This window comes from Hippopotamus amphibius, chromosome 16 (genome assembly GCF_030028045.1).
Source record: "Hippopotamus amphibius kiboko isolate mHipAmp2 chromosome 16, mHipAmp2.hap2, whole genome shotgun sequence".
Classification (NCBI taxonomy): Eukaryota; Metazoa; Chordata; class Mammalia; order Artiodactyla; family Hippopotamidae; genus Hippopotamus; species Hippopotamus amphibius.
Window position 1 is genome coordinate 17,377,160 of NC_080201.1, and position 16,654 is coordinate 17,393,813.

Sequence of the window (16,654 nt, forward strand, 5' to 3'; positions counted from 1 at the left end):
CTGTCCGTATCATGGCCGCGGGAGCCGGGACGGCGGGCTCCGCTTCCGGCCCGGGCGTCGTGCGTGACCCGGCGGCGTCACAGTCGAGGAAGCGTCCCGGCAGGGAGGGCGGGGAGGGCGCGCGGCGATCGGACACGATGGCGGGAGGAGGCGGGAGCAGCGACAGCAGCGGGCGGGCGGCAGGCAGGCGGGCGTCCCGCAGCGGCGGGCGGGCTCGGCGGGGGCGCCACGCGCCGGGGCTGGGGGGCGCCGCGGAGCGGGGCGCGGGAGAGGCGCGGCTGGAGGAGGCAGTCAACCGCTGGGTGCTCAAGTTCTACTTCCACGAGGCGCTGCGGGCCTTTCGGGGTAGCCGGTACGGGGACTTCAGGCAGATCCGGGACATCATGCAGGGTGAGGGCCGGGCCTGGGGAAGGAGGCTGGGGCTCCTGGGAAGGGGACCTATGGGGCCTGAGTGTCGCGGCTGGGGGTCGCCGAGCCAACGATGTCTTCTTTCCCAGCTTTGCTTGTCAGGCCCTTGGGGAAGGAGCATACCGTGTCTCGGCTGCTGCGGGTTATGCAGTGTCTGTCGCGCATTGAAGAAGGGGAAAATTTAGGTATGGCTATTTTTATGTTCTTCTCTGGGCTAACTTATTTAGGGCTACGTTGTTTTCAAACTTACATCCTGGACCGAAGGATTCAGGGTTGAGGTGGGCTACTATGTTTCCATCACAGTGGTCTTTTTCCTTCAAGGATGAGTTTATTCTCTGGCTCTAGTTTTCTCCACTTAGTATTGTCTTCGCTGCTCTTCTGTGTTTATTTCCTCCCACCTGTTTCTTGCTCGCCCCAACTTTGTTGCTATCTAAAGTGAATTATGTGAAAATGGCCATTTTTCCTCCATAGAAAAGTGTTTTTAAAGTATGAGCACTTTTTTTTTCTTCCGCTTTTTCTGAATTTAAACTTGACAGCTGTTTAGCAAAACGATCTTTAGTTTCTTTCTGGCCATTTGTATCTGATCGTGAAATTTGAGATGCAGATGCATATGTTAAAAAATAATTCTTTACCTGTCTTGAAAATTACTGAAAGTCGCTTGAAAATTCATGGATTTGAATTTGGACCCTTAACGTGTTTGTAAAACCGTAGCCAGTATGTCAGCAAATTAAATGCAAATCTTATTATATTTGCATGTTTCACATGTATATATTTGGACATAATTCTTCTGCTTTTTGGAAAATAGGTTAAAGTGAAAACTGTGCTCTTTGTCCTAGACTGTTCCTTTGATATGGAGGCTGAGCTCACACCACTGGAATCAGCTATCAATGTGCTGGAGATGATTAAAACGGAATTTACACTGACAGAGGCAGTGGTCGAATCCAGTAGAAAACTGGTCAAGGAGGCTGTAAGGCTCTATTTTTAATTTCTTTTTTCTTTTACCAAAGATCAGAGGTCTTTGAGGAATCAGTGCTTATCTTTTCTGTGTGGGGTGGAGGACAAACAGGGATGGAGAGAGAGCAAGTGAGCACACTCAAAACACATAACTCACACACATAGATGTTATTTCATCAGGTGACCCCTTCCTAGCCCAGACATGGGAGGAACTGTTCATGGCAGGTGCTCAGCTTTTGTGCTTTTGACGGTCTTCCTTGTGGCCCTGGCAGGAGGGGCCACAGTATACAGGAAGTGAGTTGGCATTGAAGAATGATATTTTGGAGGTTATCATACCATTCAGAGCAGCATCGTGAAAGGGCTAAAAGTAACTGGCCTAGGGTTTGGTCACCCTTGTTTATTATAGACCAAGGAGAATGGTTGGTGTCTTCGGAAATGTGGGACTGACTGCTTTGAGCTCTTTCATGCAATTGCAAAAAGAGGCTTAGGGAACATTCTCTTTGAACAGACAAATCGGAGGTGCTGAAATAATCAGCCAGTTAGGAAAACAGTAGTGGTAGAAGGCTGACGCAGGCAGTGTTCTTGACAAGAAAAAAGCTTGTACAGTGTCTAGGAATTTGGGACTGGAACTATGTCATGGCTCAGGTAGTTTCAAGTAGTGGAACTTGTTTATATTTAAAACACTGAAGTGGCCATGGAAACCAGCCAGAAAAAGCTATTTCTTCTCCAATGACCAAGGCTGGGGATGTGGAAGCAGATGCAGAGGTGGGAACTGAAGAACAACAGCTCAGCATTGGCTTGGTGGTAAAAGTAAGGAAATTGGTAAGAAGAGATAAGAGCACCTCCTCAAAGGATGGGATCTTGGGGCCAAGGAGGGGGAATGGGGGACACACCTTGTTTAGCGAAGACTTTCTATCCCTTGGCTGTGTGTTGGGTACTCAGACACCCTATTGAAAAAAACAACAGTTAAAAAACTGTGTGTGGGGTACAGATATTTATTCAGTTAAGGACCTTGGGCAGGAAGTACTTTTGGTCTTGCAAAGAATGCTTAGAAGATTCCAATTCCAAGGAGGAATGACTGCAAGAATAGAGTTTTAGTATAGGTAAGTCAGGTTTGTGTTGGAGGTAAAATGCCAGAAAAGACATATTAGCAAGGGAGGAGAAATCCATGCCTACTTTCAGAATAGCTAAGGATCTTTTGAATGGGAAGAAATGGTACCAGTTCAGCGTAATTTATGTAACTACTGTTGAGTAGCCAGCTAATTCAGAAATTGAACTCCTTCAGAACGCAAGGGCTATAGATATGTCTTCTGCATATTTATTACTTAAGTTCATAGATCTCTTGTTTGGGGGCTTCATTAGGAAAAAATCTATTAGCAAAATATAGATTCCCTTTAAATAGTCAACCATTTCCTTATGTTGACTCCCTTCTGCTTTTTCATTTTCCACCAGGTATCAGATCTCTTGTTACTTACTATATTATTGTTACTGCTGTGTAACAAATTAACCCAGAATTTAGCAGCTTAAAACAATAAATGTTATCTCAGTTCCCAAGGGTCAGGAATCTGGTAGAGAGCTAGCTGTGTTTCTCACTGAGGTCTCTCATGAGATTATAGTCAAGCTGCCTACTAGGGTTGCAGTCATCTCAAGACTCACCCAGGGCTGATGGGTCTGTTTCCAAGCTCACTCACATGGTTAGCAGGTCTCACTTCCTCGCTGGCTGTTGGCTGGAGACTTCAGCTCCTTGCTTTTCCTTAGGGCTACTTACAACAAGGTAGCTTGCTTCCCCTAGAGGATCCAAGAGAACAAGAGCCCAAGACAGAAAGCTGTCGTCTTTTATAAACTAAGCTTAGAAGTGACATATTACTTCTGCCATATGCTCTTGGTCACGCAGACCTGAACAGCTGGATTAGTGTGTGGAATGGGACTATGCAGGAGGTGGGGATCATTGGGAGGCATCTTAGAGGCTGGCTGCCATAGTTACCTTGATATCCAAGTTATTAAACAATACTGTATCACTTGTCTCTTTGATTTGTTTTTTTAATATCTTATTTAGTCATAGAATTTGTTAATGGTCATCTTTGGAAAAATACCTTGGAATGCCTAGGCTCAGTGAGGCTTTTTGATGCATTCTTAAGCTCTGTAAAGTATCACAGCAATTTATCTTAAAGTTTATTAAATTTTTTAAAAAGTTATCAAGTAGATTATTTAAGTTAGAACTTCTCATGTCTGGTCCAGGGATATATGCAGGTCTTTGGGACCCTTTCAGGGGTCAAAACTATCTTCATAATGCCAGAATGTTAGTTGAGGTTTTCAGGTGCACTGAAATTTACACTGACGATGCAGAGCAGTGATGGGTAAAATTTCTGGTGCCTTAGCGTGTCCATGACCATGACCAGGGTAGTGGTTAATTGTACTGTTAGTCATTATATTCTTCAATGCCATGTGCTTGCAGTTAAAAAAAAAAAGCCAGTTTTAATTAAGAATGTCTTAGATGAAGCAGTAAAAATTACTAATTTTATTAAGTCTTGAGCAAATGTTTTTTCAGTATTTCATCTAACAAAATAGGAAGTTTTCCTGTCGCATTTGTGCTGCTTACTGAGACGTGATGGTTCTCTTCAGGAGAAATGTTTGTGTGATTGAGCTGCATGCTGAGTTAGCTGCTTTTGTATTGCAACACCACTTTTACTTGAAATAACTGACAAACCTTGGTTATCCAGATGTGGTAATCTGGCAGTCGTTTTCTTGAGAGAGCAAAGTGAACTTGTCACTTCAAGGAAAAAAAAGTGGCAGTATTTGTCGCCAGAGATAAAATTCACACTTTCAGGTGAAGATCAGAATTTTGGAAAACTTATTGTCGTATGCTTGGTAGCTTCCCAATACTCAGACTCTTCTGATATGATTGATGGTGATATTAACAACTGTGATTTTAAAAAGATTTTTAAGGAATGTATCAGCATTTGGAAGATCATAAACCAATATTTTCCAAATGATCAATGAATTGTATTGCAAAATCATTCATGGGTAATAGATCCATTAAAAGTACAAGACAGACTAACAGATTTTAATGTAATAGTGACGAAGAGTTCACTTGCCAACGTTTGGTGTAGTGTCAAAGAGGAGTATCCACATTTTCTGAAAGAGCTATTAAAATACTACTCCCTTTTCCAACTTTATCTGTGTGAGGCCGGATTTTTTTAATACACTTCAACCAAAATAACATATCACAATAGAATGAATGCAGAAGCAGATATGAGAATACCATCTTTCTTCTATTAAACCAGATATTAAGGAGATTTGCAAAAATGTAAAACAATGCCACCCTTCTCATTAAACTTTTGTATTAGAAAATAATTTTTCATAAACTTGTTATTTATGTTAACCTGTAATGAGTTTATTGTTATTTTTAACAAATTAATAAATATTTAATATTTTTCTGTTTTATATTTCTAATACAGTGAATATCAACGGATCTAACCCACATAAACAAAAGCTCTTTGGGGTCCATTAGCATTTAATAGTATAAAGAATCCTGAGACCAGAAAGTTTGAGAACTGCTTCTGTAAGCTGATAATGATATCGAGACTACATTGGTTTTCTTTTCACAACTAAACAAGAGATGCCTCAGATTTCTGTGAAGAGGGGAGAATAACATATATGACATGTTCTTGGGAGAGCATTTATGTGTTGCTTTTGCTGTGCACCTTTGGTAATAGCACCTTGATTTCTTTGGGGGCCTTCATCCCATTTGAGGGGCTGGTGCATCAGACACACTGTCTTAAAACTTTCAATTCTTGATACAGAAAGCTTTGTCAAGGCTTTTTGAGTATTTGTGCTTCCCAAAACAGCCTGGTTTCTTTCTGAGTTTGCTTTTTTAGCCCCACTTTCTTCACTTCTGTGAGTTTGGTTTTCTCTTCTTATGTCCTTTCTGGTACTTCCTCCGACATAAACCTATCTCACTTATGTTGAAAATCTGTGCTTGGAATTTTCCTTTTAAGTTAGCCAGAGACCATCACTATTGCTACATTATAAGAACCTTAATAGATACATAAGAGAAGAAATTATACTTATTTCTGAAAACTTTCAAGTTTTCAAAAAGCGAAGTTTCATCTCTTAAAAAACAGACAAAAACTTCCCAAGAAATTAATCCATAGTTTTTAAAAAGCTCATAGTACAAACTTTGGAGGCAGACTTTCCATTTAGATTTTGAAAGCATTCACATTTCCTTTCTTGTTTCACAAATTAAACATAGTAGGACCTGTGTTCCAGTTCTGGGAAAGACAGATAAGCATACTCTTCTGTCTTTCTTAATGCAAGTATAAATCCTGGACAGAATGAATGGAGCATCTGAGAACTGAAATGTAAAGGGCAGTAAGCAAACGGAGAAGACCAGAATATGAAGGTCCACTAAACTGGTGATGAGTAGATTACCATCTTTTCCCTTTCCAGTATCACCAGGCCTGGACTTGAAGGATCCTGAAACCTGGAAGTGCACCCCAGGTGTGAACAGAAAGAATTCCAAGAGAGGCTGTCTCTGGTCTGAGGAGCAGGAAAGGGGATCTGCTAAGGGTCAGAGAGGGTGGAAGAAATCGCAGGGTTTTTCTTTTCCTTTTTTCCCTTCTTCTCTATCCTAGCACCCAGGCAATACTACACTGGTGGCAGCAGTGACCCAGTGATGATTGTGGCAGGAGGGCAGGCACCTAAACCTAAAGGGAGAGAACCCTTTCTCTTTAGCAGTGGAGCTGTAATTCCCAGAACTTGAAGTGGAATCCATTCCTTTTTTTACTGTCTATCCTGATGCTTAGTCCTGGATGCAGATGTAGTTAGTGTATGGCACAATTGGGAAACTAAAGCCCAGGAATGCAAGGCTGGTTCAGTATATGAAAATCAATTAATGTAATTTACCCTGTTGGTCCAAAGGAAAAACCATATGATCATATTAATTGAAGAAGAAAAAGCATTTGACAAGATTAAACATTAGTTCATGGTAAAAACACTCCGCAAACTAGGATTAGAAGGGAACTTCCTTAACCTGATAAAAGGCATCTACAGAAAACCTATAGGTAACATCATAGTTAATGGAGAAGAATCAATGCTTTGACCCTAACATCCAAAATAAGGCAAAGATGTCCATTCTTACCACTTCCATTCTACATCATACTAGAAGACCTGGCCAGTGCAGTAAGTCAAGAAGAATAAATAAAAGGCAACAAATTCGGGACTTCACTGGTGGCGCAGTGGTTAAGAATCCGCCTGCGAATGCAGGGGACACGGCTTTGAGCCCTGGTCCAGGAAGATCTCACATGCCGAGGAGCAACTAAGCCTGTGCACCACAACTACTGAGCCTGTGCTCTAGAGCCCGCGAGCCAGAATGATTGAGCCCGTGTACCACAATCACTGAAGCCCACGCGCCTAGAGCCCAGGCTATGCAACAAGAGAAGCCTGTGCACCACAATGAAGAGTAGCCCCCACCCACCGTAACTAGAGAAAGGCTGCACGCAGCAATGAAGACCCAACGCCGCCAAAACCAAACAAAAAAAAGCAACAGGTTGGAAAAGAAGGGATAAAATTGTCCCTTTTTCCAGATGACATGGCTGTCCATATACAAAATTCCATGGAATATACCCAAAAAGCTATAATAAGTTTAGCCTGACTGCAGGATACAAGATCAACACACAAAATCATATTTTCATATGCTAGCAGTGAAATGAAATGAAAATGAAAATTTTGAAATGAAATTACCAATACTGTGTCATTTACAATAGCTCCAAAAAGAGAAAAGAAAAGAAAAATACTTACGTATAAATCTAACAAAACGTGTAGGATTTGGAAAAATACAAAATACTAATGAAAGGACTTCCTTGGTAGCGCAGTGGTTAAGAATCCGCCTGCCAATGCAGGGGACACGGGTTCAATCCCTGGGTCCTGGAAGATCCCACAAGCCGCGAAGCAACTAAGCCTGCACGCCACCCTACAGCCAGTGTGCCACAGCTACTGAGCCCATGTGCTACAACTACTGAAACTCATGAGCTTGGGGCCCATGTGCTGCAACTACTTAGCCCGCCTGCTGCAACTACTGAAGCCCAGGAGCCTAGAGCCCGGGCTCCACAACGAAAAGCCACCGCAGTGAGAGGCCCGTGCACCCCAAAGAAGAGTAGTCTCCACTCACCACAACTAGAGAAAGCCCGCACACAGCAACAAAAACCCAACACAGCCAAAGGGGGAAAAAAAAGCAATGAATCATAAACATCCATTAAAAAAATGCTGATGAAGAACTTACAGCCTCGTAAATGGATTGGAAGACCTAATATAGTTAAGATGTCAGTTCTCTCCAAGTGATCTATAGATTTAATATAATTCTAATCACAATCTCAGCAGGATTTTCTCTAGATACCAACTGATTCTAAAAGACATGGTAACGTAAAAAAACTAAAAGAACAAAAATAATTTTGTAAAAGAACAAAGCTGGAGGACTTACTACTCAATTTTAAGAATTGCTATAAAGCTACAGTACTCATGACTGTAGACATACAGATTAGTGGAACAGAAGAGTCTCGAAGTAGACCCACACAAATATGACTGATTGATTTTTAACAAAAAATGTGAAAGCATTTCAATGGAAAAGGATATTTAATGGAAAAAGGATAGTCTTCAGCAACTGGAATTAAAACAGCTGGGTGTCCATATGCAAAAAATAAATGAATCTTGACCTAAAACTCATAAAAAAATTGATTCAAAGTGGATCATAATCTAAATGTAAATCTATAAAACTTTTAGAAGAAAACATGAAAAAAAAACCCTCATGTCCTGGACTTAGGTAAAAAGCTTTTAGATATGACACTAAAAAGATGATCTGTTAAGAGCATAAAGTGGACTTCATTTGTTCTGAGAAAGACACTGTTCAGTGAATGAAAAGACAAGCTATAGACTGGGAGAAAATATTTGCAAATCACATATCTGACAAAGGATTTGTATCCAAGATCTATAAAGAACTCTCCAAATGAACAAGAAAACAAACACCCCTATTTAAAAAAAACAACCAAAGAGAATATACAGATGGCAAATAAGCACATGAAAAGATGCTCATTATTTAATCAATAGGGAAATACAAATTAAAACCACAGAGAATACTGGGACATACCTATTAGAATGGCTAAACTTTAAAAACTGCTAAGTTCTAGAGTGAATGTGGAGCAACTGGAACCCTCATTCATTGCTGACGGGGATACAAAACGGTATAGCCATTTGGGAAGCCAGTCTGCCCATTTCTTATAAACATGCATTTTCCAAATGACCCAGCAATCCCACTTTCTTATGCATTTTCCATATGACCCAGGAAGTCCCACTTACCTGAGAGAAGTGAAATGATGTTCACACCAAAACCTGTACGTAAATGTTCTAGCATCTCTATTCATAATCACCAAAATTGCAGACCACCCAAAACTCTTTCCTGTGGGTGAATGAACAAACTTGGTACGTCCATATACAACAGAATACTGCTCATCAGTAAGAAAGCAGGAACTATTGATAATGCAACAACACAGATGATCTCAAGGGCATTATACTGAGAGAAAAAAGCTAGACTCAAGGCTACATCCTTTAAAAATTAAGCTGATTCCATATATACTGTATGATTCCATTTATATGACATTCTGAAGAGATGAAACAGTGTAAAGATCAGGGGTTAGGGATGGGGAGGAGGTGACTACAGAGTGCAACACAAGGGAGGTTTATTGGATCCATGGTTTTTTGGTATCGTGGTTATAGGAGTTGATACATGTTTTAGAACAGTATGCCAAAAAAGTTAATTTATGCAAGTTAAATAAAATTTTAAAACATAACAGGGCCTAAATAAATGATTTATAAAAAGTAAAACCTCTGTATTCTTTAAGAAAGTAAGTATAGTCTTAGTGTAGTTTTTCTGCTGAAAATGATATAAAAGTGAATGTGATGATCTGATTAAAATGAAGACTTACTTCATCCCCTCCCTGGCAGCAGGAACTTAGTGTTGTGCCTGCTACTCAGAAGTGTTTGTTTGACACCAGTTTCCTTTGCCCTGTACGGCTGTGCTCAGCATTTTGAGGACAGAAGCACCAGAGATTGGTACTTTCTGAACTCTCTTGCTATTCCTCCTTCTCTTGGTCTGTATGTATCTCCTTAAATTCTTCCCTATGAAGACTGAAAATATCTGTGGACAAGTTTTCCTTTCCTTTTTTATGTGTGAGTTATGTTTCTTTGAGACTGGATTTAAGGTAGTTACTTTATCCTGTTAGATAACTCCAGGTGGTCCCAATTTTTTTTTTTTTTGGCTTTTCTGATTTTTTTAAAAAATGTGCACATATGTTTTGAAAATATCCTTTTTAATTTTCAGTCACTGTTATTTGCCCTCTACATATGTTCTCTTGGGGTTTCTTGATCGAAGGACTCTTTTTTTTTTCTCTGTGGCTGAAGAGACCTTGTCATCCTACCTGGAACTTGAGCTGGGTTTGTCTGTCTCAGTAATTTCCTGCACACTTTAACTGGAGTTGGCCCACTGAGGTTTCCAGTATGAGAGGCTGTTCTGGTTCTCCTAACCGAACTGGCCTCAGGCCTTTCCTGAATGGCACTAGCAGAACTCTGTGGTCAGCAAATAACTTTTTTTCCCTCCACAGTATATGCTCCTCTCATTCCCCGCATTACATCAAAGCTTTTGCATCCAAAAAAGAACAAAACCAATTGTTCTAGGGACCTGGAATCACTCCTGTCCATTTTGCCTTTCCTTAGAAGGCCCTATTCAGATTGGGTAAATGGTCTGTAATACAGGAAATCAGGTTTTGCTGTTTCAGCTATTTTTTTGTAAATCCAATGTAATGTTGAAAATCTGCTACCCTACACACTGAAAGAGAGCGTACGGTTGTTCATAAACCTGGACAATAATTGTTAGTTTTTAAATATAGGAATTTGATAGAATGTGAAAAAGTTCTTGGGTATATAAGACTCAGTTTTACTTTTCAGTAGAGCTTATTTTGATATTTGATATTCTGATTACACCTTTCATTATTACAACAGTTAAAAAAAAAGTTTTTTTCCCCCTTTTGTAGGCGGTCATTATTTGTATCAAAAACAAAGAATTTGAAAAGGCTTCAAAAATTTTGAAAAAACATATGTCCAAGGACCCCACAACTCAGGTAAATCTGATATATTTTTGCTCCCACGACCTAAATCCAGCTCATTGCTTTTTGTGGGGAAACAGGGAAAGGGTTCTCTGTCAGGAATGTTCTTTAAATATTCAGTGCCTTGAGCATGTTGTCCTTTACCTGCAGGATAACTTACTGTTAGAATGGCTTTTCAAAAATTTGTTTGAAAAATTTACATAAATCATTTACTTGCCCATTTCTGTCAGGTTTGTGACAGAACTTTAGTGATCAGCACTGGTACTAACAGCTCTGACTTTATTTGCATAAATGCTGATCCTGCAGGCTTGAGAATCTGCCACGGTGAGGACTTAACTCCTCTATTTTTGGTGTCAAAAGCTCTGTTAATACCCTGCTCTTATTTTTTTTCCTTTATAAATGTAAATTTTAGTTTTTGAAAAGTTGATACATGTATGTAATACAATATTCAAAAGGTACAACAAAAGAGCTTAATGAAAATTCTCTCATCTGTGACTCAGCCATCTCGTTCCTCTCGTTAGAGGCAACCAATGTTTTTTCTTTTATTTTTAACAGAGATATTCTGTGCATATGCAAGCAAATAAGTGTGCATGTGTGTCTATATACAGACATACACATACTTCCATTCTTCCTGTGCTTCCCATACACATATGTGAGCATATTCTACACACTAATTTGAGCATTTTATAAATTGCTTTTCTCACTTAATATAAACCTTGGAGATCTTTTTATATTAGTACATAGGGAGCTTTTCATCCTTTTTGGCTTTCTTTTTTGAAAGTTTAAAATCTTTGTGTAAAATATAAAGGCACTTTAGGTCCTAAGTTCTTCACCCTTTTTTTTAAATAGCTACGTAGTAACTGGTGGCTGATGAGTAATTTTTTTTTATCTGCTCTACATTGTGGCAGCCTTCCCTTCCTGTATGTGCACCGGTGATAGTCATTGACAGCATTGTGAAAGTTCTGATAGTGTGAATCATCATTGAATTTTTACTGGAGTTTTCCTTTCTCACGTTGCAAAAATTGGTCCTTTGTGTAGAAGCTGAGAAATGATCTCCTGAACATTATCCGTGAAAAGAACCTGGCCCACCCTGTTATCCAGAATTTTTCCTACGAGACCTTCCAGCAGAAGATGCTGCGATTCCTGGAGAGTCACCTGGATGACACAGAGCCCTACCTCCTCACGGTGGGGCTTGGCCTTCTCATCCCATAACCATGATGTAGCCTTGAGGATGTGTAGGCAATTAGAAAAGGACAGCTCTTTTTTAAAGTGAAAAGAGTAAATGCATGGAAAAAACTGAATTATATGTGCTATCTTCCTTAATTAAAAAATGCCTTAAATATTCAGAAGCAGAGATCCTGGCAGAGGCAAATGGAACATACCTGGTTTCCCTCACCTCCCGTTTTTACTTCCTCTATGTGTGATTCATCTATGTGGTTAAAGTAGGAGAACATTCAGTTAGAATTGATGGTGGTTCCCAAAGGAGATGAAATCTGAGTTAAGTTTGTGAGGAAGAGTGGTTTGGTAGATGTGGTATGATGGGGTTGTTAAAAGGAAGAGGGCATAGCAGGAGAAAAGGTGTGACTAGAATATGACTAGCAAGAGAGGCCAGATGAAGACATACTTTAACTGGATCAAAGAGACAAGCATAAGGAATGGATGAAATGAGGCTCAAGACAGTGCAAGGAAGAAGTAGAACCTAGTCTGCCATAGAGGGTGGACCTGAGAGGGGTTTAGAATGTTGAAAATAATCCTAGTTCATAACAGTAGATCTGCAAGGCCCATATCAGGGCAGTGTCCGTGATCCTAGCAATCATTTGGCGACTCTCAAAATTATTTGTAAAGCAGATAATTTGGAGTATTCAAGCAGTAAGTGTCAGGATACTTGAGCTTGGCCTAGGAACCCCTTCTTTTGTATTCAGGTAACTGGAAAATAACCTGTCACTGTTTCTGTTGAGGATAGAATTCTCAGCTCTTAAGATATCACTTGTTACAGATGTACAATCTAAAATGGAATGATACTGGACTGATTGGAAATGTGTAAAACTTCAGTCTGAGGGTGACAGATGAGCAGTTGGAGTTAGAGCAAGGTTGGCCTACTCAGGGCTTCATGTGGTACAAGTAAGGATTTTCAAAGAGTTGTTAACAGGCAAAACATTTATGGAAATGTCATAAAAAATTCTATACACAAACTAAAAGACATTAATGTAGACATCAGTCATCCCTAAGTTTCAGAGAGAAAATAAAAAGTTTGACTTTTGCATATGACCCCAAAGATGTATTTGGGATTCAGAAGCCAGATTAGGGATGAGATTGGAAGGATAGAAGAGGAGATACAAAGTAAAATGATTTAATTATTTGTTGTCCAAAATAAGCTTTTGGTATTCTTGCAACGTCAAGATGCTTTTAGCACCACTCAGATTGAATTCTTCTTTAGTTATAGAAAACTGTAAGCCATTTTTTGAGGAAGGAAGGAAGGAAGAAATTTGAGATAATTCTTGTAAGTTCTCTCGCTTTTTATGTCCTCTTCTAGTCCATGCCTTAATTGGGTTTGTAAGTGAACATACTAGTATATTGAGTATGTTCCTGGTGAAAGAAGCAAAGAATTAATGAAATTCTTTGACTTCTTCTTCCTAACGACATTTTTCCTTTCCCAGATGGCCAAAAAGGCTTTGAAATCTGAGTCCTCCGCCTCAACCACAGTGAAGGAAGATAAACAGCCAGCACCAGAGCCTGTGGAAAAGCCACTCAGAGAACCTGCCAGGTGAGAGAGATGCCCTTTTTGTAATGTTGGGTGAAACACTGGGGTGATGTGTTGGAAATATAGTCATCTTCTTAGAGCAGGATCAGTTAGTTCTTCCTGGTGGTTTGACTTCTTAACATGTTACTGGGTTACTTGTAGAAGACACTGTGGGATTTACAGAGCACACCCTGGGAAAATGGGAATATTGAAAACAGGATGTCAGACCCTTGGCAGAAGTTCCTGACTGGCTGTTCCTCAAAGGTTGTTTCCTTCTGTTTCTCTCTCCTTGCCTCACCCGTATCTACTCAGTACTTCCCTGTCGATACCTTATCTCTTAATACAGTGTTCAAACTTGTGAATCATATTTCCAGGACCAGTTAACAAAGCAGAGGTCACACATTTAGATGTCTTTGGGGGCCCAGGATGAGATGTAAAGGAGCAAAATGGTCTAGGATAATACAGTTGAGAGCACAGGATTGGGACCCAGAGGGGGCACACTTTCCAGCTTCGTGTGATTGTTGTTATGTGAGATGTCCAAAGATTTCCAAACTTCAGTTCACATTTTTATGTGAGATATCCAAATTTTTTTTTGAGATTTTCCAATTTTTGGATGTTGGCAGTTAGTCCAATTTAAAAAAACCAACCAAACAAAAAAATCTGAATAGCTTAGAAAAGACACATCTGCCAGCTGGGTTTGGCATGCAGGCTGCCAAGTTGCCCTAACAGTTTTTACTTAGAACATATTAGCTGTTCCAAATGATAGATGAACTTTATTTTGAAAAGGCAGTTGCTCATTGTGTGGCATGCTTCTCACTCTGAGAATTCTCAAGATCCCGTTTATAAGTGTATTGTAGGAGAAAGAGGGCAGAATGGAGACTAGTCTTTTACTTCTCTCACGTGAGGGTTGGACTGGGACAACTGGAAGAAGAGTTTAGGCTCCCAGGTGAGATTGCTGGGTTATCAGTTGGTTGTCCAGAAGGATTTGTAGTTGTCAGACACTGTGCAGAGCTCTTGCATTGTGGAAAGCACTGCTTTAGTCCACGCAGGCTAATGGGTTAGACAGTATACAGGCTGGATAGGTCTCTGGAGGGAGGATCACTGGCCCTAGTTCCTTTAGGTTTCTCTTACTTAAAGTTGAAGCTCCATAGTTCAACTTTTATATATATTTAAAGCCTCTGCTTAACACTTATAATGGAAGCTTTTATAAATAAAGGTTGTATCATTCACCCTCCCTGTGTTTTTTTAAATGAAGAGTTCTCAGCTTGAGGAGGTTCTGTCTAATTTGAAGCTTCACACTTTGAAAAAGTGGTGGCTGCTTGGACAGGCATCCACAATGGTGAAACTGATCTCTGTACGTTTGCGCTATTTGTAGGCAGCTACAGAACACTCCAACCACCATTGGAATTACGACTCTGAAAGCAGCTTTCAAGACTCTGTCCAGTGCACAAGATTCTGAGGCAGCCTTCTCAAAACTGGACCAGAAAGATATGGTATTTCCTAATAAAGCATGCCCACCATCACCAGCCCTCAAAAACAAGAGACCGAGAAAAGATGAAAACGAAAGTTCAGCCCCTGCTGAGGGTGAGGGTGGCTCTGAACTGCAGCCCAAGAACAAGCGCATGACAATAAGCAGATTGGTTTTGGAGGAGGACAGCCAGAGCACGGAGCCGAGCGCAGGCCTGGACTCCTCCCAGGAAGTCGTTCCAGCATCACCATCCAAGCCCACCATCCTCAACCAGCCCCTCCCTGGGGAGAAGAATCCCAAGTATGAAGACCTTCTTTGTAGAAGTTTGGGGGCTGGTTGGTGGTCCTGGTTAGGCCTGGTATTGCTTCCATGAATGAAGTAACTTTCAGCTAAGTTATTCACCACCAAGGCTTGCTCAGACTGCTAGAATGTGACTCGGGGTGGGGAGTGACGTCGTAGCCATCCTGCCCGTTCTGATGCCCCGTGTGTGGGCTTCCAGGCATTGCACTAGGCGGGCGTGAGGGTGAAAGGGTGTCAGAGCCTCCTGCTCACCGCTGCTTCCGTTTTTAGCAAACTTCTGAGTGCCTTGACTACTAAATATTAGTCTTGTTTGTTAAAAGAAGCTTGTTTGAATTGGGCCACGTTATACTTTGACCCTTAAAAGAGACTTATGAATATTTATAGTTTTGCATGTTCTGTGAGCATTTGCGACTTGGCCACTTCAGTAAATGCTAATCTCTCACGTTCTGCTAGGTTCTGTGGGGCAGTGGTTAGAGTGTTTGCATTTTGCTCCCCATCATGACCCCCAGCCTGGCTTCCAGTTTTGCTACCCTTTGTGCCCTCTGTGGATCTTTCCTCTAGGCAGACTGGTCTGTTTGCTCTCCCTGGAACACTGTTTCTACTACTGTACTCTTCCTGCTGCCTCTCATTCCCCACATTCGGACCATCATTCCTCCACCATTGCTTGTCAGAATCCCATCTGTCTTTCAGAGGGAAGAGAAGCTGATGTTGACTAAATACTTCCTGCGGGCCAAGCACTTTCACTATCTTACTGAATATCTACACTGCTCACTCCTGTTTGCCCCATTTTATAGGTGAGGAAGGTTCAGAAAAGTTACTAACTTACCTGAATTCACAAAGCTAAAAAGTGGCAAAACTGGGCTTTGGAATCTTTAATCCCAGTCAGTCTTTACACAAAAGCCTATGGCCTATACACTGTGTACACCAAGCTGCCTCTTAAAACTCTGCCTCCATAAATTTCCCCTGGTCACCCTGTTGTAAGTCATCACCTCACTGATCTCCCAAGGTCATTGCCATCTCTATTACTGCTCTCTCTTGTAGCTGTTTGGGGACCTGTGCCCTGGCATGCTTGTGCTAGGTGCCCTGCAGGGCTGTGGCATCTGATAAGTAATTTATACTCGGACACAAGTCTGCACTATATGCACCACTACTACCTGCATTTGGAAGTGAGTGAGTCATTGGCTGGGCAAGCAGATGCAGTCAGCACACTGTTATTCTCATTTGATATCAACCCTGATCTCGTCTTCCCTCACAGCAATTCTGTGAAGTATAGGTATCGCTCACGTGGACAGACGAGGAAACTGGAGAGACTGCATGATTACAGTGGTTTTATAAATGGGAGAATCCCTGAAGGTTTCAGACATAGCCACCTCTCTCATGTGTCAGGGGTATGAAGTATGATGGACACTCTAAAGCAGAGGTTGGCAAATTATGGCCCCTTGGCTAAATCCACCTGCTGCCTGTTTTTATAAATAAAGTTTATTGGAACACAGCCACACCCATGCATTATGTATTGTCTGTGGCTGCTTTTGATGCTACGTTGAGTTGAGTAGTTGCAACAAAGACAGTAAGGCCTGCAAAGCTGAAGGTACTATCTGGCCCTTTACAGAAAAAAGGGATCCCATGACCCCA

At 41.0% G+C, this 16,654-nt stretch overlaps 1 protein-coding gene across 3 annotated transcripts in view; it reads left to right on the forward strand.

Annotated features, from left to right (window-relative positions):
* The window catches only part of TERF2 (telomeric repeat binding factor 2), a 23,002-nt gene continuing 6,348 nt past the window's right edge, over positions 1–16,654 (forward strand). For 2 of the 3 annotated variants that reach the window (XM_057713525.1, XM_057713526.1), the window contains exons 1-7: positions 1–390; positions 498–593; positions 1,245–1,375; positions 10,443–10,529; positions 11,553–11,699; positions 13,172–13,278; positions 14,630–15,022. In XM_057713525.1, the coding sequence (XP_057569508.1) occupies positions 12–390; positions 498–593; positions 1,245–1,375; positions 10,443–10,529; positions 11,553–11,699; positions 13,172–13,278; positions 14,630–15,022 (1,340 nt within the window). In that variant the 5' untranslated portion in view covers positions 1–11. The remainder of the gene's footprint in view (positions 391–497; positions 594–1,244; positions 1,376–10,442; positions 10,530–11,552; positions 11,700–13,171; positions 13,279–14,629; positions 15,023–16,654) is intronic. The other variant, XM_057713527.1, reaches the window with a different exon arrangement.